General features: G+C 42.7%; 3 protein-coding genes across 4 annotated transcripts; all 3 read right to left on the bottom strand.

Annotated features, from left to right (window-relative positions):
* Positions 1–382: 382 nt before the first annotated feature.
* On the bottom strand, positions 383–6,349 carry LOC125763818 (zinc finger protein 501-like). The gene has a single exon (XM_049427362.1). The coding sequence runs from the start codon at positions 1,397–1,399 to the stop codon at positions 446–448; it is 954 nt and encodes a 317-aa protein (XP_049283319.1). The 5' UTR covers positions 1,400–6,349; the 3' UTR covers positions 383–445.
* A 112-nt stretch (positions 6,350–6,461) lies between these two features.
* LOC125766049 (uncharacterized) lies at positions 6,462–12,932 on the bottom strand. The gene is made up of 10 exons (XM_049431630.1): positions 12,334–12,932; positions 11,967–12,262; positions 11,598–11,882; positions 10,593–10,661; positions 9,406–9,633; positions 8,804–9,023; positions 7,572–7,738; positions 7,354–7,465; positions 6,976–7,274; positions 6,462–6,916 (listed from the first exon to the last, which is right to left on the bottom strand). Exons 1-10 carry the CDS (start codon positions 12,852–12,854, stop codon positions 6,585–6,587), a joined length of 2,529 nt encoding a protein of 842 aa, XP_049287587.1. The 5' UTR covers positions 12,855–12,932; the 3' UTR covers positions 6,462–6,584.
* Positions 12,933–13,193: 261 nt separating this feature from the next.
* Positions 13,194–18,126, bottom strand: LOC125763817 (CLIP domain-containing serine protease B9-like). 2 transcript variants are annotated; one of them, XM_049427359.1, is made up of 4 exons: positions 17,091–18,126; positions 14,360–14,870; positions 14,011–14,300; positions 13,194–13,927 (listed from the first exon to the last, which is right to left on the bottom strand). In XM_049427359.1, exons 1-4 carry the CDS (start codon positions 17,260–17,262, stop codon positions 13,629–13,631), a joined length of 1,272 nt encoding a protein of 423 aa, XP_049283316.1. In that variant the 5' UTR covers positions 17,263–18,126; the 3' UTR covers positions 13,194–13,628. The 2 variants fall into 2 exon arrangements, with proteins under 2 accessions (XP_049283316.1, XP_049283318.1); XM_049427361.1 differs by lacking the exon at positions 17,091–18,126 and adding an exon at positions 15,358–15,717.
* Between the last annotated feature and the right edge of the window lie 4,527 nt (positions 18,127–22,653).

Raw genomic sequence — 22,653 nt, 5'->3', positions numbered from 1 at the left:
ATTGCATTCATGTACCAATATCTAATACTACATGATCTTTAATCTTCCGACAGCTTGGCAAAGTTCTCCCCCGCTGGTTAGTGCAGTAATTCGTCAACGTCCTATTCACTAATGGCCCTGATGGCACCTGTCCAATCGTTTCCGTGCCAACGCAAGTCACCCATTTTCCATCGCGTCTTTCAAGGTTCGGGGACACACACACATGACATTCACATCAATGTGAAATTTTCGCAAAATTATGAATGAGTTCATTCTGATACAACCGTCCAGAAATAGGACACTGAGGGAGATTAAACATTATTGATGCGATGGGTTTCCTTTTCTTTCGGATCAAAGAAAACTTGAATAAGTGAGCAAAACGTAGATAGAAAAATTAAAGAAATTACCTTACAACACACATGAATAGGTATATTTTTCACAACCATTTACAAATCATACATCTACCTTAACCGTTAGCAGTTTCGTCTCGCTCACTGCCATTGGAATTGAAAAATTGTTCTGGTTTACCTTTCGGCGTCTTCTTTTCCCGGTGCACCGCACCATGTTTTCTCAGTGTGCCCGCATCACTGAACTGTACCGCACAAACCGTACACCGGAACGGTTTCTCGCCGGTGTGTATGCGCCCGTGTACGGTCAGTGCCGTACGACACCGGAATCCTCGATTGCATATCCCGCACAAATGGGGCCGTTCGCCACTGTGCCGGGCACGCTTGTGTATGCGTAGGTGGGCCAGCTGAATGAACGTTTTCGGACACTGATCGCAGGCGTACGGTCGTGTTTGGCTGTGGATGCGTTCGTGTTGCGTGAGACAGTCCAGTTTGGCAAACACTTTCCCACACTGCCGGCACGCATATTGCACCCCCAGTGTGTGTGTGTTTTCGTGCCGCTTCAATGCATTCCCGGTGGTGTAGGTAATACCACAGTGACAACACTGAAACACTCGGTCCTTCCCGGTACGTTCGGCCGGTATCACCGGTAAGTTCTGACGCGACGATGGAAAACTATCCAAACTTTTCTCGTCACCCCTTACGTTGTGCGAACCACCGCGATGGTACAACCGGACGTGTGACTGGAGATTGCGTACGGTGCGAAAGCGCAATGCACAGTAGCTGCACTGATGCATCCGCTCGTGGACATCATGCAGTGCGAAGTGTTTATTAATAGCACGCATCGAACGGATCGGTAAGCATCGATCAAAGTCACAAATGTTGCACCAATACGGCATCAGTGCGGACGCATGCCGGTCGTCCAAATGGTGATCGAGCTCCCGGTCGGTAGTGTAACGTTCACCACAGATATAACACTTTGCCAGTCTCGGAGATGCATCACGCTGATCAGCTGATACCGATCCCAGACATACGCCGTCTGTCACATTTACCGCTGCATTTTCCATTTCCATCACTACCACTTGATGTGCAGAGAGTTGACAGCAGCCGCGAACCACACAATATCGCACCCGTGCGTGATCGTGTCGCGAATCGTACTGCAACGGATAGCGCCATCGACGCGTCTTGACACCGGAACAACGGACCACGAACAGCACGTGTGGCAGACAAGCAGGACGTAGCCAATTTTGCGACGAAACCTTTTCGATGAAAACCGGTAGGCGAAAATAAACAGATCGTGAATATGCAGGCGTACGCTAAAATTAGACCATTACCGTCTGGCGCATAGTGACACACACACACACACACAGCCGTGCGTTACCGTGCGTACGTGTTCCGGACGGATGGTTGGTTTTGCAGAATCCAGCCATTATCATCCCGATTTGCCCGAACAGTTTTTATTACCGTCGGCATAGATGATCGTGATGGTGAGCATCTCCGTAACCATGAGCAACCTTGTTAGCTACAGTTTGAAGCGGACTCGATCACGTTCAGCTGTATAAATACAAGATCGAAACGAATTGAAAAGTGATTAACCGGATAGAAAACAATGAAGCAGAAGTTCGATGAACGGTCCGAACAAAAGGTTTGTACAGGGGAACGATTTGATTCACCCTCCAAATATCTCGTGCTAAGTGAGATTTGATTTGTGGAAGATTTTATTTATTTATATTCTTACTACCAAACAAGTTTCAATTTTGCAACGAAACAGATACTTTTAGAGATGAAAGAAGCGTGGAAGGCGGTGTAGATCACACACTGTCACATGGTTCGTAAATCAACTGATTAGAGAACCGTTTCATGCTCACGCGAATCGAATGACGGGCGCCATTTTGCGGTAAGGAACCGGTTTTATACCAAATCCTGTTCATATCAGTAAAGTTTTTTTGGTACGTTCTTCTAACTCAACCTCAACATTCTTCGTGAATAGCAGTGCGTTGTGGACATTCCAATTCCCGTTAGAACGCGGCGTTACATCTTATCGTTTGAATGCGCTGTTCTTCCCAAAATCATGGCAATTTAAACATATCGCCCAGCAATAATCAACGGAAGGTGGTCGACTTGAAAGTATATTTTTAAACAGTGAAAATAGCATCGGATCTTTAAAACAGCGAATCAATTGTATGCTCCAAACCAAACCGCACAAATTCAATCATAATAGTATTATTCAACTTTTATCCAACTTTTCGTGCTCAGTTTCAAGAATTACCCAAAAACTTCACATACAGTGCTCCTTCCTTGACGACCCCGAATGTGAGTGTGATAGCAGCGTTATCGACATGTGGACAGACCGGTTGTCCGGTATCTATAACAACGGGGTTTTAAAATGCAAACAAAATGAACCATTCCGAACGTCCATCCTGTTGGTGATCTCGTTGGCCCCTAAGGATTTTGAGATGTCGTTTTTTTTGTGTGTGCTGCTGTTATAACTTATCATCCTCTACCGTGAAAGATGATGCTCACAAAAGGTACGTTCTAATGGACCTTTTTTCGCGTGTGCTAGGGTGCGCAACCTGAGAGGGAACCGAAACCGCGAAGGCAACAGCATCTCAGATCTTGTCCTCATTCTCAGCTCGTTAGCCGTAATTTGATCTTTTCTTAGCATCGGAAAAAAACGCAGCATCTTCGGGGTAAGAGTGGGTTTCCTGAGTTTTCCACCAACGGTCAACAGTTGGTAGCACCCGTGCAGTGAGAAGGCAACGGTTACCGAAGGTTCGACCCGGGTTAATGGTGAAATGTGAGAGGATTATTGAGGTAATTAAATTTATCAAAATGCCCCGCCTAACAGCAAACTTTTGAAACGTGACCAGTCGTTGGGTCACTACCGACAGTGGGCACTGCGCATTGTCGGGAAAATTTTGGCCATCATCATCACGCGGAACGGGTTTTTCCGTAGGGTTCTCGAACCACTTTCTCACGCGGCACCGGAGTAACTTTCACTGGTCGGCACCACCGTACCGGTGCAATGAATGCTAATTGGGATGCTGTTCTTTGCCGACGAGAGTATCGTTTCGAACTAGTTTTCTAACTTCGTTAGCTAACTGTTTAATCCGGTTTTTTCACCGGGATTGTGCTTTTCCCAGGCATCGTTCGGTGTGGTGGGTAAGGAAATTTGTCGATTCTGGAAAATGGTCCCGTAGTACTATTGTTTACTATTGCTTCTGTTGCGTATATGGCCTGGTACGAGATGAAGATTTGAAGTCGTGGAGTTGAAGACTCTCCAACAAAGAAAAAAAAGCGTAACAATTCCATTTTCTAGAGTTGATGTTTTTTTTTTGCTTTGTCTACTCGGAATCAGCAAACGACACAGCGGGGTTTTGTAGTTAGAAGATTGACCGGTCGCCCTGAAGCTGTACTACAACCTTTCCGAACGGCGACACGTGACCAACACTCATTCCTACTCGCACATCGGAGACTTCATCTAATTCATTACCAATTTCTAGCAAATGAAACATAATGATGGTTCCTTTTTTTTGGGGGGATGAGGAATTTCACCCAGCCAAAGTACACCAGTCCGTTGCTAATCGTGAGAAATTGATTGGAAAAACGACCGTGCGACATTTTCTCTGGAGGATAGATTGTACCGGGTGTGGCTTGGCAACCGGCGCGCCGGAGATAGACTGCTTGGTTGGTCCTTTTCCCGTTTGCAGGTCCTCTTTCTCAGGTGTATTACAATCAACAGCAGAAGCAGCATTTGCGTCACTTTCAAATCGGGTCGGCCATAATTACAGCTCAACCGATGACAAGCCGGCACCGGTTAGACTCTATTCTTTTCTTACATTTTCCCCCTTCTAGACTATACCAAACAATGTCCAGTATATCGGTGGTGCTTTTTTCTCTTCTGCATGGTCATTCTATACAGGGAAGGACAGTAAATATGCGTGGACAGTTGGACCGGCCAGACCGGCTCGAAGGACCTTTTTGCTAGATTAATTTACTTTCCCCATCCTTCATCCAGTGCGTGAACATTCTTCCTCAAGGGTTTCCATGTACTGTTGTGCGTGTATTCCTCCGTTTGTACGGCAATCTATACGCTACCATGTTTTATTTTTTGTGTGTCCTCGTCTATTTCCTTTTCCATCCGCTTCCCTTGTTTTGTTGTCCCTTCCGGATGTTGTGGAGGAAGTGATCCCGAAATCGAAGCCGATTCAATGAATAAGCACCGTCAAGCGGGAATCGATAAACTCCAGTCGACCGTGGTGTGCCCTAGAGCCGTGTTAGGAAACGTGCCGTTTGCGTTTGCTGTGGTCATCTTCATCCCATACTTTTCTGCCAGCCTGAGCACCTTCACAGTGCTCGTAATCACGCTGATGAAGATGCTGACCAAAACGCCGGCGACCGGCTTCCACACAAGATGCATCTCAATTTTACGCAATCGAACCAGGCATCTGATGACGATGAGATTGTTGGTGGAAAGACTGACTTTGTAGGTGTTTGTGTGTATCAGCCATAAGAAAACTCCCGACGCAGATTGACTCTGCTTTCCCCTTACGGACGTCCGGTAGGAATGTGAGCGAACGTTTGGTGTGGTGGGTTGATATTGTTGTGACAAGGTTTTGATTGAAATTGAAAAATAGACATTCTAAGGGTTGAGAGTAAATTGTTTACAGTTCGGGTTTGGGAAGTAGCTTGAGCAATGTTGACGTTAGTTTCGACAGGTTTGACTTTCCCGCCATGGGTGGGTCAGGCCTTTGCGTTGGCTTTTTATTCATTTTTCATGTATCCAAAGAACGGGAGGAAAAACTAGTTTACAGCAGGGCCTTGTGGGAGGTGTATAACATTTTCAATCCATTTAGTGTCCGCTTTGTTTACAAACAGTTTTATGACGGTTGTAAGCGATCATTCAAATTTTTTTCAAAAACAGGCTACGTTACACATGGCTTTATGGGGTTTTCAGTAAACAATATTTAGCTTTAAGTACGATAAATTTGATGCATATCATTTCTTCATATTCATTTGAATAAAGTCTTACACATAAACTAGTTTGAAAATCTAGTATTATTAAACATTTGTTATTTATCAATACGGCCAGGTCGTTTTATCTGAATAAAAAAAACATTTGTTATTTTTGTTTGTATGGTCTTATGAGTCCTGATGATTGATAATGCAAATGAATTGTCTAGACTGAACTTTTTTCTTAGTAGTAAAATAATGGGGGTTCCAGGTGCCAGTGGAGTCGTACTCTGAATCTCCCTTGAATCGTCCTCAACAAAGACTGCTTACTACACGTTTTCAGAAAATACAATATGTCCCTATATAGTAGTGTTGATGTTCTTGGGGAAAATAACAGACTTCCTTAAATTTTTCAACATGCAATGAAGATGTCAAAACATCAGAAAATAGATATTTTTACAACGCTTTTTTCTATTAAAATCCTACGCTGTATAAATTGTTATTCATGTCCAACAAATATTTTTATCAACGCGTACGAAAGTATACCTACCAACTGTCACATTTAATTTGTTCTAATTTTGATTTTGTTAAATTTGATTACTTAACAAAACAGCTGGTCCTAAAAATGAACCATTTAAAGATTTTGTTTTTGCATGTATTTCTCTTTGTTATGTCCCCTTTTCGCAGAAACTTCCACATCCACAGCAAGCAACATCTTAAGCAAACATCCGTTGATTGTACGGATCTCCAGCAGTTTTACATTAAGGATGGTTGTTAGTCCTGCAATGATTTGACCCACTTTTACGTTAGCTATACACTCCAATAAAATCGATCGTAATCGAAACATGAAAGGATTTATGTTATTTTTCGCTCAGCAGCATCACATACCCAAAAGGACACGCAGCGTGTGTACCTTGTCGAGAGCACAAAGACTTCATAGTGAAAGTACAACGGTTGGTACAGAGAATGTTATTGTGACGACAACAACAAAAAAACACATCATTAACTCCCATTCAAAGGACTTTGCTGTGACCTTGTGCTACTCTTGAGATGCTCGGACGTATTATCGAAAAGCGAACGCAAAGGTCAAACACACTGTGCCGCAGCATGAATCGAATGTTTGAAGGATGTGAAAATGGGTTTTCTTTACCTTCAGTACGGTGAACAGTAAAGGTCAAGGGATTGTTTAACCACCGAGTACATGTATGCTCTGTTTACAACGAGTTGCAACGTTTACAGCTAATGATTTATTAGATAAGAGCTAGATATTCGTCTTTCGATTGTGATGTCGACACCGTGTACCTCTCAAGCCGAGGTATACATCTTGATCCAGGACAGGTAGTGATGTACGTTGGTGTACACTCCGGGCAGACCCTCTACACCACAGCCCCGCACACCGAGACTGACGACGCCCGTAATGTACCAGATGCCACGCTGCATATCGTAGCTCATCAGTGGTGATCCACTGTCACCGGCACATGTATCCTTAGCCCGTTCGCCACCGGCACACATCTGGCCCGGTCCGAGCGCGAACGACCACGGACGGAACGTCTTGCTGCATTTGTCCCGATCGACGTACGGGAGGCTGAGCTTAAGCTTGATCGGACTTAGCACATCCGTGCCGAGATTGTCCTTAACTGGAAAGACGTTTGAAGTTAGTATGGATGGTACATGTGCTTGATGCCAATCTACTCACAGATATCCGTACGACCCCAGCCAGATACACTCAGCTTCTTGCCCGCGGTGGCACCACTTTCAAAGTTATTTTCCGGCAGACAGATTGAACGCAGAAAGTCAGTAAATGGAGGCGTTTGTTCGATCCGAATCAGTGCAATATCGTGCTCCTGGTTGCTAGATTCCGAATCATACTGCGGATGCGGTATGATCGCTTTCGGTGGTAAATCGATCATATCATCCGAACAGTCCTTCAGGTTATTCTCGTACACACAGTCCGGATTGGTGTGGATGTTGTACTCCCGCAACCGGACAAACTTCCTACATTCAAGTGAAAACCAATAGGAATATGGTAAGCATGTGGGACAGTCACCCGTTTGCCAAACTGTTTAACACTTACAGTCGTCCCTTCGTTTGCTGGAAGTTCTTTCCGGTCACGCAGTGCGCTGCAGTGATCACGTACGTGCGACTTATCAGTGCTCCTCCACATCCCTGCGTCAGTCCACTATTATCTATCGAGACGGAGAGACAGAGAGAGATAGAGAGAGAGAAAGAGAGAGTGAAAGTTTTTGTTCCCCCGATTGGTGATTAGTATGTCCACCGAGTGTGACCTCTTACCTCGCTCATACAGTAACATTGCCATCCACGGAAACTCGTCGATCTCTGCCAACTGGCCGCCCCGTATTTTCGCCACGTAACTCTGAATGCCGCAGGAATCGGCATCGAAGGCAAGCCGACTAGCGACACGGTTCTTCGATATCATAGTTTCGTTTACATACGGCTCACTGTGAGGGATGGAAAATAACATCAGCGTGTGTAAGCGTTCTTTGCCCCTTGCAAGCAGCTCCGACTGTATAATCAAGTACTGTAGCTCAACCAAAAATCATCAATAGTAATAAAAAGTTGGCCCTAGGTTCACTTCACAGCTCATCGGTTGCTCCTTATCAGTACAGTGCCCTAGAAAAATTGTGTAATACACAAACCCGCCACACAGCAAACGATCCGATCGGTTGACCGATTGTCTACACGGTAGTCGCAGTATCCAATTTGCTATTCGCTGAATGCACATGTTTGTGCACTTATTAGCAAGTGTACGACTTTCTTTACGCTTCCGTGGAAGCTAATCGTACGCATTGACGTGCATTGGTAGGATGCAATTGCCGTCATACAATGGTTACTACGATTGACATAGAAACTGTGCATGTGAGCCGGACCAAACTGCATATGTTAACCTTGCGAAACGATCCACTGTTGAACTCTTGCTGCAGCATACGTCACAGCTGGCTCCAGAAAGTCTGCGGCAATAATAAGTCACGTGCAAACTACGCAAACAGCTCAATCTATTCACTTTTCTTCGTTTTATTGATGGGTTGGAGGTTTTGGGAACCGTTTCTGTGCATGATGAGGAATTTCAAACAGAACGTTCTCACCTTTCTTTTTCACATCTTTCCAGTGGATTTGATGGTTATAAAGTTAAAAGCATAATGTACGGCAATCAAAGAATGAATGCGAAACGCGTATTTGATGATTCACGCACGCTATTCGCTCGATGCAACTACTCGAACTGGTGGTAAGTTCCCGGACGGTGTCAAAGAAACTCGTTCTCTCTAGCGCAATCAATCAATCGCACGTTTTGTGTGGTCTTCTCATCGACTCTAGGCAATTAGCTTACATATGCCACAGAATTCCCCCTAAAAAGGTTGTGCAAAAACAAAACAAAAACTCCCCGCAACCGCTTCAATCTGCCGCTAAATGATAGGTGAGTTAAGGCATCTCTTCTCACCTGTGATGTACAATATTTTCCCTTAGTAGTGTTGCTACCGAAAGAGCCACAAATTAGTCGTACTTACAGATAAACGTTACTGTTGCGAGGGCAGCACACGTACGGTTCCGTCTCCGTCCCATTGCACTGTATCTTTTTGATGAAGCTAAAGCGCTCGACCGAACTCAGGCTGGCCACATCGTTGATCTTTCCATAGGCGGCACAATCGCCCGGCGGCATACATTCACCCGGGGCGGGTTCGTTTGGAATGTCGCACAGACGCACCGAATCCCAGACGGGTCGATCATCTGTGTTGGAATTTGAAAGCAAATAAAGAAAAAGAAAATTAATTTACCTCATCTAATAAAAATCAATCTTTACAGTTTATCAAACTTAATGCTTCCCAGCGAACCATGTGCCAAAAGAATGGCCCGACGATCGTTAAAGATTAAGATAGTGATCGCTAAAACCGATCGGATGCAGCGCATCATTTGTTGGAACAGCAGCAGCAAAGCAAAGTAAAACCAAACTTCCATACCGCAAAACTTCATCTTGCAATCAACACTGAGCGAACAGAGCGCAAATTCCGGGACCGGAAATGCTAAGCATACTTTTTCGTTAGCACATCCATTCGCGCGAAGAATCGCATTGCGAGGTCACGATCCGCCACACTGTCACCTTTATGCTTACCCGTATCAATTGCCGCACCGTACGCAACCGGCGGCATAACCGCGAGCGTACAACCGCAAACCAGCAGCAGCACCACGAGTGGCATGATCTTGACCGAGACACTTGCCGTTAGCGAATAGAACGACGAACGCGTCCGAGCAGCTGATAAAGCTTCCCTCTGCCGGGTCGGACGGATAGCAGCCGTCGGGGTCGGTAGCTCAGCATAATCAAAACGGCATCGTAGCGGCTCTCAATTCGAAACGGACGCAGGTTTTTGTGCGATGTTGGTGGTCGGTATGATGATGGTATGAAGAGTGCCAGCATCAGCGATGATCAGATGCAGCAGCGTCAAACACAGCCACGTTGCAATGGGAAACCGTTGTTCAATGGAACGCTTGTCTGCAATTATAAACTTTATGATTGGAGAGAACATAAAGCTTCTATTTCAATCATAATTTACAATTAAGTGCATATCATTTATAACATATGATAATTTACAAAAATAAGAAAATTAATACCATTTTTCCTGGAGTTGTAAAACAATTATGTTATCCTAATTTTTTGTTTATTGTTATCTCTTTATATTGATAGTAATTTATTACTTTTTATTTAAAAACATCTCTAGCAGATGTACGATTTAGTCGATCTTGGGAAGAAAACAAGAACATAATTATCATAAGTATACGTCTACATACTTCGCTTTGGAATTATTTGTTTTGTAAATGTTTTTAATCTTCGAACATACCATCCTCTTAACTAAATCGACGTGCTATGAAATTAGGCATAATATTATATTACACAATTATAAAATCATGCAACCAAATCATTAGCAATATTGTATAATATAAAATTACCCGATATAAACATAATTTTACACAAAATGTGATTTTTTGTTTGTTCATAATTTCGTATCAAACACTTAATTCCGCTCGATCAAATCTTTTGACAACACTGCCTGATACGTTCGGCGAGTGTCGCAGCGTTGTGTTTGTGTGGGAATTTCCTCGTCTGAGAATCGTTCAACAAACGTTTTTTTTTTCTTTCTTGCTAGACAAGCAAAAACACCCCCTACCTGAGTATGTGAAGATCAGGTGCTGCTGGATCGCGAGATCCGTTTTGCGTGATACACCCCGCCGACCCCTCCTCCCGCCCTCCTCAAAGAGACTTGACACTTTAAACCAGAGGCACTCTGGCACTGTGGGACTCACCGGTTGTGTGCAGTCTGGTCGTGGCCGCTGTCGTGTGCTTCTTTTGCGAGAAGTCGTGCAGAGCCTGCACTGTTCGATAAAAAGCACTCGCAAGCAAGGTATATCCCCATGCCGTATGTTACCGGTTTAGTGATGTTTATGGTTACTTTGCTACGTACACAACATACGCACGTGAGATCATTGGTACCTTGCCGGGTAATACCTTCTATGGGGTGGGGAATTCCCGACGCCACTGACCTGTGCCAGCATGTGACGCGTAATGATGCAGAGATAGATGATATGTTTTCTATTTTACATGTGTTCCGCACGTCTGTTGGCGTATTGTACGTAGTGAATAGATCGTAGACGGATGTGTGGTGTTTTCGGTGGCTGCCAAAGGAACTCAGGAGTGGAGTCTATTCAGAAGAGCAAAATCTGAAGTGTAAACGATGGGTTATTCTAGCTTCATGAACCATAACACATGCATGTGAAAGTGGACATACCCATATTTGGAGGAAATTCCGTGTAGAGGGCGATAAGTAACAATGATGCTAAGAAATATGTAAACAAGGAACCTATCGCTATTGAGTGTTATTACAAAAGAGGTGTTTATATTCATAAAAATTTACAACCTAATACTTGCCACCTCAGGTCGTTGATTAAGATTCTGAGATACATGTAAATTCTACGCTAATCAATTTTAGCCATGCAATGCACTGATGCAAGAAGGTGCGTCGTATCGTTTACAAACTACGTTCTCAAAACAACTCCAACTGTTATACGATTTTAACGGTTTAAATGTGTATGTTTCATTTGAAGTTTTTATTCATTTATCATCGTTCTTGAATTTGCATGCTCATGTCTCAACATCAACACCCCAAAAAAAACATCTGTTACATTTATTTGAATGTAAATATGATTGTCTCGTTACACTTATAAACTATTAAATGTTTTATATTTCAGCAAAAGGATCTTAATCATTTTTTCAACACGAGTTTCATTCGTATAGGCAATTTAACATTCAACGACGAATATTCTGTCGTATCCAGTCTAGATACGATGACACTCTGGTGTACACACCGGGCCAACCCTCTAGGGCGCATTGATTACCGAACGAAATGACACCCTCCTGTATCCAGTAGAACCGTCGCACCATCAAAGGTCCGCCGGAGTCTCCACTGCACGAATCAATTCCATACACCCCACCAGCACACAGCTGCTGCTCGATAATTTCGATCTTCTGCCATTTCTTGTCACACTCCTCCTGGGCGAACACCGGGAATTGTACCTTCTTCTTGATACCACTATGACCTACGCGTATAAAATAAAATGGTGCCAAACAGTGTCATTCTGATTTGATTTCCAGTCAAGCCAAGTGACTCTAGGAATACTTACGTTGTCGTCCAGTGTGTCCGAAACCAACGGCGGTAACGTTAAGATCCGGGCTAGTTGGTGTGAAGTTATCCGGTGGAAGACACACCGGTGAAACGTAGTTATTCATTATGACGTCTCGATCGAGACGGATCAGAGCGATATCATGATGTTGGAATGGTCCATTTTTTTCGTATCCGGGATGAATGATTTGTTCCTCGATGCCAAAGTTTTGCGGCGGATCGGCACACGTTTCCGGATCATCTTCCTCACAGTCCACCTCAGTGGCGGTGTTATAATCACCGAGACGCACATTAACACTGCGTAATGAAAACCATATATCATGTTAGACATCTATTTGCCCGTTTGTTTCCACGTTGTTCCCACTTACAGTCGTTCGCCTTCATCCAGCTTCTTGTTCGCCAGACAGTGAGCGGCCGTCAATACGTAGCGACCGTTGATCAAGGAACCACCACAATTAAACGCTCGTACACCTTTCTTCGACACGTACTCCAACAGTGCGTACCAGGGGAATTCATCGATCGCCGTATAATTACCACCAATGATTCGATCCGCAAGCGTATCGAGACCACACTCGTAATTTTTCGGGTTTGGCAACCCATCGCGTACGGCCGTTGGATTGCGATCCACCGTTGTTACACCATCCGGGCAGCAGATTGTAACATCTTTTGTTTTGCACTGTAACTGCCGCAGAAATTGAATCTCGTCCTCGTCCAATATCCGATCGGTGTTGAAGAACTCATCCCGAATGCTCGGACATTGCTGCACCGGCATGCAAACACCGTCGCGATGGTCTGGCGTTCGACAAGATTCTTGCCCAAAAACCAAGTTCACGCCATGGCCAACCAATCCCACGAGCACAAACAACACGAATTCTATCCGCTTTACCATGACGATCGTTACGGCAAGCTGAACCAAGATCAACTGATAGCTCCTGCAACGAACGCACGTAGCAATCTTCTGACGGGTGGAATCTGCTCAAGGTGATGTAGTGAAAACTGGTTGCTGACAAGCGTATTTACTGGTGGTGGTGAGCCTGATGACCGTCAAAGTGATAGTTGGCATTTGGAGTTCCAGAGGTATTTCTCATCTAGAGACACCCATACTAGGAAGCGTTATGGTTTGTTTGATTGCACGCGAAAACAATGCATTTACATTGGCAGTATCATGCGATTAATGGACGCGTATTACGTTCGGCAGCCTTGACTGAATCTAGCAAGAACATAGGACTACTGTTGCAAATGATTTTTTATTGTCATGTTTATAAAAAGGCAAATGGGAATTGATAACATTATTTTTTAACGGAAGGCACTTTATCATCTAAAGTTATCTGGTGTTGACCTACGGATCCATTTTATTGAATGGAGTATTAATCGATGTAAAAAAAAGGTGTTGGAGGGGAACAATGTATTCTGCTTCATTAATAGATCATTTCTGATCACTTACTATGAAAAGAATTGTTCTAACAGATGTCATTACACATGTGTCGTCATCCAGATTGTTTACTCAGAATGTCACTGGCACTGGTAGTTGGTTTAGTAACGCTAATTAATTTGTTTATGCCTTTCTCCTACACCTAGCTTAAGCTCTATAACAATAATCCCAATATAATTATTTTGTTGTTCGTGATCTCATTCCTGAAGCAAATATCCCACAGCAAAACCTTTATGCCATGATGTTACTCCTCACCCAAGCCATATATGCGGGAACGTGCGTGTAAACACCGGGCCAGTCTTCTAGTCCGCACTTATTTCCATAAGAAACGATCCCCTCCAAGTACCAAACCTTCTGGAGCTTCATCAGTGGACCACCGGAATCACCGTGGCACGAGTCCTTAATAAATTCGCCTCCGGCACAGATCTGGTTTGAAGTTATCACCTCTTTCTTCGTCGCGTACTTCTCCCGGCAACGATCGTGCTCGTACACCGCAATTCCCAGCTTCTGCTTGATAACGCTCCGACTTCCTGTAGGAACATAACACACACACATTAAGAGAATAGCTTTAGCTAGATCCCGGGAATGGGGACGGGAGATGTTTGTCACAAACCTTTAAGTGTACGACCAAACCCGGTGACAAAGACAACTTCGCCCGTCTTCGATGCCCGGAAGTCGGTCAACGGTAGACAAACCGGTTGCACGAAGTCAGTATACTCGATCGACCTTGCCAGTCGCACGAGGGCGATATCGTGTGCGTGACCCATCTGCTCATAGTCCGGGTAAACGAGGCTCGATTCGACGGCGACATCGATCGGCGGATCGGCACAGATTTCCTCCTGTTCCTCCATGACGCAATCGATTTCGGTGTTGGTGTTGTATTCACCTAGCCGCACTCCAACGCTACAAATAGTGGGTCATGTTAGAAGGGTGTGATAGGTACTAGATTTTACTACACTTACAATTTCCCTTCCTTGCGTTCAACTTCACCTACTACACAGTGGGCGGCAGTTAGTACATATCGCTTGTTAATCAGTGAACCACCGCAGCTGAACTTTCGTTCACCTTTCCGATTTTCGTACTGCATCAACGCCAACCAGGGAAACTCATCGATATCGGCATTTTCACCACCGTATATTCTCATACCGATGCTTAAACCGCATTCATTCTTTTTCGGATTTGGCAACAGTCCACCGGCAAGCTGATCGGGCTGAGCAGCGCTGGACGGTGCCTGCGTTGTAGTGGTGGTAGCCTGTTCAGCAGGACTCGCCTCGGATGTTACGACCGGTTTGGACCCGTTACCGGGACAGCACACAAACGGCTGGCGTCCGCTAATGGCCCCAGTGCATTGCGATTTGCGCAAAAACTCACGTTCCTCCCAGGTGAGAATCCGCTGCTTGAAGTAGTCCAGTATGCTGTCACATTCGTAGATGGAGATGCAGCGTCCACGCAATCTCGTCGGTGTGGTACACTCTGAAAGAGCAGGATAGAAGTTACCTTAAAATGAGCACGCATATTGTTTGTGTTTGTGTGTGTTTCGTTTCAATACGCAAATCACAAATCATACGAAACAAATGATTAGAAACGTAATGTGATTTTTGACAGTTGCTCATTATCACTAGCACGTCCTTGATCTCCGCCATCCCAAATCTTTGCACACGCACACACACACACATGCTTAGTATCACCATTCGAAATCGAATAAGACGAACTGGTTCTAGCAAAACTGACTGATGCTTACAACCACATAATCAGTCACGATAGGGACACTCAATTTTGCTTGCATCATCACTGCGACACCAATCACCAGATATGATCGATCGTTACGACAAACCACCACTAACAGCTGTGCAAATATCGGGCTCAGGAGGATCGGTACACGAATTCGGCACAGACCAGAAATACAGGTTTACTGACATGCACGGTTCTCACGATCACCTAACGACGCTTTTGGACTTACGTGGTGGCGTTTGCTGGTGAGAACCTCCTATGTGTAGGACGAGCAGTACACACACCGTTACCCAAACGGCTCGACCGTAGCTGAACATAGTGTTTCCGGCTTCCGGTACACCGTCTTTGGTGCGTCCTCGCTTATACAACGATCGGCAATGTTAAAGGTCTTCTTCGTGCAGATGGTACAGGTGTGCTGGTGCCCTCAAGACGCTCGCCGGTCGAAAGAGCTGCGCTTGATTTCAGTCTCGCAAAACGCAACCGACACGATCGAGCTCCGATTAGCTACTAATAATGACTTCACTGCCAAACCAACCGATCTCTCGATCGACAGGAGTGAGTTTTGCTCCAAGCGAAGGTAACGGGCACTGATTGCCGTTCGACTATTGGCCGTTACTTTGACAGGATGGTCTAACGCACAAAGCATCCTATTAAGCTACTAATACCTTCGAAGGTTTTCTCTATCAGTAAAGGAAAGTCCAAATAGTTTAAGTTCGAGCGAAAAAATTAGTTGTGTAAAATTGGGGATTTACCGCACGCTTCCACGGAAGAGCATGCGTGTTGCGGATTGATAAGCGACTAGAATGTGGTGATGTTTTCTGGTCGTGTATGTTTCAAGATTTGTAATGTCCAGTAATATCTGATGCGGCACACACAATTCCAATGCGTAAAAACTTACACCAAAAACCCTGTCATTAAGAACTGCGACCTGTCATGCATTCGCTCATTATCCACCTGCGACTACCTCATTTAGCAAACAGGCTAAGGGTATTGCATATTCATAAAAAAGGCAGTGGCCGGTGTTTGTTTTGCTGTTCGAAAAACCTGCTTCCGCGTGAACAATACCGAAGAGCATTAACCAGACAAGTACAAGGTAAATGCCGCATACAAACAAATGGTTTACGTTTCGCACGATTAAAGTGGTATGACTCAACGCGCCCTGTAACCTACAGCATAGGGCTTTATCGTTGCACCAAAAGAACGATTTAAATGCATGCGGCTGCCGGATTGTGTTCGGACACCGCGTTAAATCTGTTCAACTAATGTCGATGCTTGGAGGCACGAAATGCAACGCATGATTCATGAATTATTCGACGAATCGAACTCATTTTGACGATGAAATTTTGTAAATTCAATATCGAGGATCCATACGCCAATGCTCAACTGTATGTGAAAATGGGAACTCGTCTACTGCTAGTTGTATTCATAATTTTTCATTTTTCCTTTGCTTTATCACACAAACTGCAAGATTAGAAGTAAGCTACATTAGACGATTCTTCGTTGTGATTATTAAATACTTCTTTAAACCTTTTTATTCACAAAGTTTTTTGAATTTATTTTCTGCTTGCCCATGAACTTACGGCACAATGTTGGGCAAATTCTGTAACAAAAACAATCGCGTAATTTCTATTAAAACACCATAGGCAAAGAACGGGCCAATAGATAAGATTTATGGGTTCTTGGTTTGGGTAGCTTTGGTTTATAAAAACACCCAAAATTTTGCCTAGGGCGTACAATCAAAATGTTAACACTTTTTTTTCACGACCAGCCTTAAAAATTCTAATTAGTTTTTTTCCTCCCATTCGTATTTTTTGCTTAACGTATGCCTCGACGAGGAAGTTAATTTCCTAAAAAGCACCATTGCGACCCAAACCAATGATTTATGTTGCACCGTTTAATCTACTTAGTTCATAATTCTTTTTTTTCTCGCGCATTTACAACGCGCGTATTATAATTTCTTACCATTGATGGTCTTTTGGAAGTGGAGCGGATGATTCTGGCGATGATAGCCATCACTTTGAGATGACACTTTTTTGGTGAAATGTAATCGTTCGCTTAAAGGATCGTCGGGGAAATGGAATGCTCTTGCTAGCGTGAGTGTGAAAAGTAGAATCAACCAACTAGAAGGTTCCATATCGCGACGAAAGTAAAACCAACGAACTTTGAAACCGACCTCAGGTAGCGTACGAAGTCGTCGTACGACTGATTGATAATACTTATATCGAGGCAGTTCATACCTGTTGGTGGTTGGTTAACCAAACAAAAGTAATGATCCACACAAACCGGTTTGAGCCACTTGCCGATATCACTAAACTCATTTTCAAAAATGCTAATTCATAATGATATGTAAAACACAAGCATTTTTCGCTAGGATAAAAACTTTAAACCGAAGAGATCTCACGAAATCAATCTGTTGGTTTTTACATAAGAATGTTCAGTTTTACTTTTTTGCAGATTCACTTGTAACTGTGAGATGTGCTTCTTGTCACATACAAGACATCGGAGAGCTTAATGATACAATAGATTAAAGATTGAAACCAAAATTATGACAATTTCTTGATGTGTGTTTTCAGGAATTTAGAAATATTTTTTAGAAATGGATTGTATTAATATTAGAATCGGAAGAGACGAATTGCCTATGCTCATTCCTACATTTATGATTAAACTGTTCAATGTAGAACTACGTATCAAAATTTAAAGCTTCCAGAATATTGCAATTCCGCAACTTTATAGCAAGTTATAATTGAAGATTCCGATTGAGAGAATACCCAACAATCAAACATCGTTGAAGCAGCTTGAACGTTATGTTTAGCTTGTAACTAATGACACTGTCGCGTTTGGGGTTAGATCTTCTAGTTGTCTATCATTGGTAAAAAATAATTTCGCTTTGTTTGTTTGTGGTTGTTCATTACTTTTCAATAATGGATATTACTTGAATGTGTACAAGGAACAAACATCACACAACAGCATGGGATGACAGAAAAATATCATTTAAGTTTATTGCTACAAAAAAAAAAATCACGAGATCTTACTCCAAGATTTGTTACCGAAGATTTCATTTTAGTTGTTGTTAACATACACATAGGGACAACATAGGGACAACTAAAAAAGTGCGTATAAAGAAGTCGTTAAAGCATAAAAATAATAAATTTTTATAATACAAAAGTTCATCGGCACTATAATTTGTGTGTAAATATGTTCGATGATATTTAACTTTAATGTATCTCGAGCATGATCATTTTCTAAAATGAAAAAAAAAATTAAGAAAGTTTAACATAATTAAAGAAGCTCATTATGGGACATTGCTGTAGATAATCTACTCTTATCCTATATCGAACAAGCTGAGGCTGCTCGTTGGTGTATGGGATAGCTTTGTCAGTATTGCGCGTGACAGGACTAACAAACAATTCGTAAAACAAACTATTCGCTGACGTGGTAAAAATAAATAAATAAATAAATAAGTAAATAACGTAAAACAAACTATTCGCTGACGTGGTAAAAATAAATAAATAAATAAATAAATAAAATCCTTAAAAAGTCCGTAGAAACTGAAGATACTCAAAAAGAATCTTTCTTTTCAGTATGTGGGATAGTGGGATTGATGAATAATTGATTATTTCAAAAAATGTTGATAAACAATGAAAGAATGAGTCTTTAAAGGAAAAAGGCTGCAAGAAAACATGTTTATCTTTATATAAATCACAAACTAAAAGCATTTTTTTTCGTAATTATTTCAAACAATTCAATTTGTATTTTAAAACATTATATTCACACATTCTCCTTTGAATCCTTCACAACTTTTGAAGTGTACCAACATAAAAGATGTTTTTTTTTATTCAGGTAGAACAGGCCTGGCCGTATTGATAAAAGATGTTTTTAGTTTGAATAAAAATCATTGTTAATTAAAACGATGCAATCCATCTAGCAAATCACAAAAACAATACCAAACCTGACAAGCATTTCAACTGAAACCGATAAACGGCCGAGCTAGAATTACTATCCTGGAAATTCGAATGATAATCATGGTAAGTGTTTCCACTAATCGAAAACAAAATGAGTGCACAATTAAATATCTACCGTTTATAACATTTCACACACATGAGGGCAACAAAACGTGGGCTATCCAATCTTTATATGGAACCGTTTTGCTCAACCTGTCATCCTGCAAGGATGTGACCAGATAATGAGAATTTGATTACCATCTTCATGGCACAGGGAAGGAAGGCATTTTGTTACATTTTGTTAGGGGAATTTTACTATTTTGTTTGTTTTACCTAGATAAACAATCACCCATGAGAACTACCTAACGTGACGCACCAAATTCCCCAAGGATCGTTGCTCCACATATCAGATTTGCCCTTTCAGAATATTGTTGCATTACTACTGTTCAGCTTATCACTTATCATCGTTCTGCGTGCGAAAAGGGGTACAGCAATATTACTCGCGCACTGGAGTTGTTTATCTAGCATTGTTTCCAATTTTTGTGATTGTGATTTATACTGAATTAATGTTTTATCCATCGTAGAACCTTTTCAAGTGTACTTGTAGGCGTACAGCACAGTGGAAGGTATGGCGTGTACTTGTCGGCCATGGGGAACGAAGGCGTACAAATTCTCCCATGCATTGATGTGCCACGCTTAATCGTGGGAATTGTTTCCTGCAGCCCGAAAACTGGATGATATGTGTAACGGTCGGATGTAGAGGGTGCACATTAGGGTTGGGATGGTTTGTAACATATTAAGGGGGTGGAAGCGTTCCCGTTTGAAGGGGGTTTTCATAGAGAAGATTAATCAGTATCCACTTAATAAAAAATTCCTGAGTGGATTGGAAGCATAGCTAAAGACGTTCTTTATCGGGAGTTCAATGTTTGAAATAATACCCTTGCATGCTCTCAAATTTGAATGAAGCCAACTTTAAGGAAGGCATAAGTAAACACTTGTACCGTATTATTTACAATTCTATCTTTTATTTTATATATTAGCCATTCAAAATTATCTCACGCAGCTTACCGTTAGAGTTATCCCACGAATTGTATCCTCGAAAATTTTACCCTTTTCTTCCTCATTTCATCATTAACACAAATCACAACGTGTTAGAAACAAATCCTGTCACTTTCACTTGATCACATGCTGCGCAGCAATAAACATTTTGTTTGAGACTTTTTGTGGAAGAATAATAAAAAAAATACACTCATACCCTTGCAGAATACTCATTACGAATCATTAAAGTTACGTTTTAATTTTCAAATTTTTATATTTTCCACATTTTTTAAAATACTCGTTTTTTTGGGAATGAATATTTTCAAGCTTTCACTAAATTTGCCCCGGGTGCTGTTAAGTGCTTTGGAGCGTTTCCGTTTTCCACCGAGAAGCGGTAATCTATCATAATTTCTGCACGCGTTTCTGCCTACCAAACTAGCAGGTTTCAAACCGTGTCTGGAAAATGGAAAAATTATGACGACACAATTTTCCACCATCCCGCACCACACTGGGCCATAATTGTTTTGCAGGGTAAAAGGGTTGATCGTGTGTCTCATTGAAGGCTGCGCGCGAAGCATTTTCTTTTTGTTCATGCTCATTTACGCCATTCGTCTCCGAGGGCAATAAATAAGATTTGATACGAAAAAAAAAATCGGATATCCTGCTTCATGTTATCCAGCTATCCCGGGTCCAGTTTTGGGGTTTGTTCGAAATATCAACTTGTACTTGTGCTCTGCCGCAACTGCTACGTCCCATGCAGAACCCTTTCAATTGTACTGGTACGCGACCAAACGGGTGGCGTCACGGGGAAAACAATGTATCATTCATTAGTAGGCGACTTGCATTTTGACTTCCTTTGCTGGAAGCTAAACAGCTTCTGCACACGACATGAGAACAAAAAAAACACACACAATAGCAGGCCCAACCACACCTTCGGCCGTTTCTGGATGGAGAAGAAAAAAAATCTTAACGATTCACAGGAGAAAAAAAAACACGAAAAAATCACAAATTGGGAAATCTTGTCGCGTTTTCACAATGTGCGCTCTGCTTTGAGCATATCCTCCGGCCATGCAAGAAATCTCTGGACAGTAAGGTAGCAAAAGAAGAATGAAGGACAGCAATAGACAAAGGAAAAAAATGCTGCACACACCATTTTGCAACATGAACGGGCATGGCCGGCATGAATTGACTCGTTAAATATTTAGGTGTAATTGGAAAAATAATTAAAGTTATGGTTCCGCCCCTACCGACGTGTTCAACCCGTTCTGCCCGACGGGCGTCAAGGGTTGCTGTAAGGGTCTCGTGACAGTTTGGGTTATGAAGCATGGTAACATTGAGTTTTGGAAAGGAGAAAAGCCAACACCAAAAAAAAAACACACACAGTGTTTTAATCCATTTATACTGTTCCAACCGTTTGGTGTGTGCTAGGAAGAAGATATCCCTTGAGAGCTGTGTGGAGCAGGTTTGTATACTGAACGATATTTACTCCAACTAAGCTGAATTCTGAATTTTTATGCATTTCGATTTAAACGGACTCGATGGGCGTTCGCTCTGTTCCTGAATTATTGTTAAAGGATTGACACTGGCCTTAGAGTGCTAGAAATCAAAGACCGTGGCTATGTGTGGCAATGTTCAAATCCCGGAACCCCCCTCTGAGTGATCTCTGCTACCGGGAAAAGGACGTACGCCGGGGGTGTTCGTGTTACGAAAAACCAGCAATAACAATAAATAAATATAAAAGGCGTACCGGTTTTTGGGCAGTTTTGCTTCTTTTTTTTCAAGCTCTGTCTGTTGATGTTTATTTCAACGAACATCTTCACAATGGCCCACGTGGTCACCGTCAGTGGATCCTTCCGGCCATTTCCCGGTAGCGGGAAAAAGGAATCGGTGTAAAAAAATAAAAACACACAAACACAGTTTGCTCAAGGGAGCACAGCACAGCAGGATGGTTTGGGCTTTTGGGTAGCGTTTCCGGCGGCCGTAAGACAGATATACGATTCCGAACCACTGGGGGAAACTTTACATGAAAATCACGGTACTGCACTGGTCAGAGGTTGTGGTTTATGCATCGATCCGGGAGCGAGTGTTGGGTGGATTTTATGAGATTTGCTACAAATGTAGCATAACCAAAGAAGATATAAAACGAACAGCGGGATAAGCGTGATGCGGTGAAGGAAGTTGGAAAGTAAGGAAGAAGGAGAGGGGGGGGGGGGGAGGTAGGTAAGGAAAAGGGTAGGACATTTCGTAGGACGATTAGAATTTGGCATTCCCGAGTTAAGGGTAGCACGAGGGCAAGGGTTGGAGGATTGACTGATGGTGTTGAGTGATAAAACCAGCCCTGTTGATAGGATTTCTGTATTTAAAACAAGACGGTTTAAGTATGGGAATTAATGGAAGTATTTTAGACAATTCTTTTAATGAACATTAAAAAAGAATTGTTAAAAAAACTGAAAAAGAAAAAAAACTACTGATCCACCCAAACTGATGTTGCTTTCGATGCGATCCGCACTGTAGCTTAAGCTGATGGAGCAATGTATGGCGCGTTG

Source organism: Anopheles funestus, chromosome 2RL (assembly GCF_943734845.2).
Source record: "Anopheles funestus chromosome 2RL, idAnoFuneDA-416_04, whole genome shotgun sequence".
NCBI classification, from domain to species: Eukaryota; Metazoa; Arthropoda; class Insecta; order Diptera; family Culicidae; genus Anopheles; species Anopheles funestus.
The sequence above is the reverse complement of the archived record's forward strand: the minus strand, read 5'-3'. Positions and strand labels throughout refer to the sequence as shown.

Excerpts from the sequence above, each read along its gene's own strand:
- LOC125763818 (XM_049427362.1), bottom strand. The coding sequence starts at position 1,399 with ATGGAAATGGAAAATGCAGCGGTAAATGTGACAGACGGCGTATGTCTG.
- LOC125766049 (XM_049431630.1), bottom strand. The coding sequence starts at position 12,854 with ATGGTAAAGCGGATAGAATTCGTGTTGTTTGTGCTCGTGGGATTGGTT. Across the intron at positions 9,024-9,405 it reads CGGTGCGGCAATTGATACGG|ATGATCGACCCGTCTGGGAT; the intron begins GTAAGCATAAAG and ends ATTCCAACACAG. Across the intron at positions 7,739-8,803 it reads CGCAACAGTAACGTTTATCT|TGAGCCGTATGTAAACGAAA; the intron begins GTAAGTACGACT and ends CATCCCTCACAG.
- LOC125763817 (XM_049427359.1), bottom strand. The coding sequence starts at position 17,262 with ATGGAACCTTCTAGTTGGTTGATTCTACTTTTCACACTCACGCTAGCA. Across the intron at positions 14,301-14,359 it reads GAACGCAAGGAAGGGAAATT|CGTTGGAGTGCGGCTAGGTG; the intron begins GTAAGTGTAGTA and ends CACTATTTGTAG. Across the intron at positions 13,928-14,010 it reads GTTTGGTCGTACACTTAAAG|GAAGTCGGAGCGTTATCAAG; the intron begins GTTTGTGACAAA and ends ATGTTCCTACAG.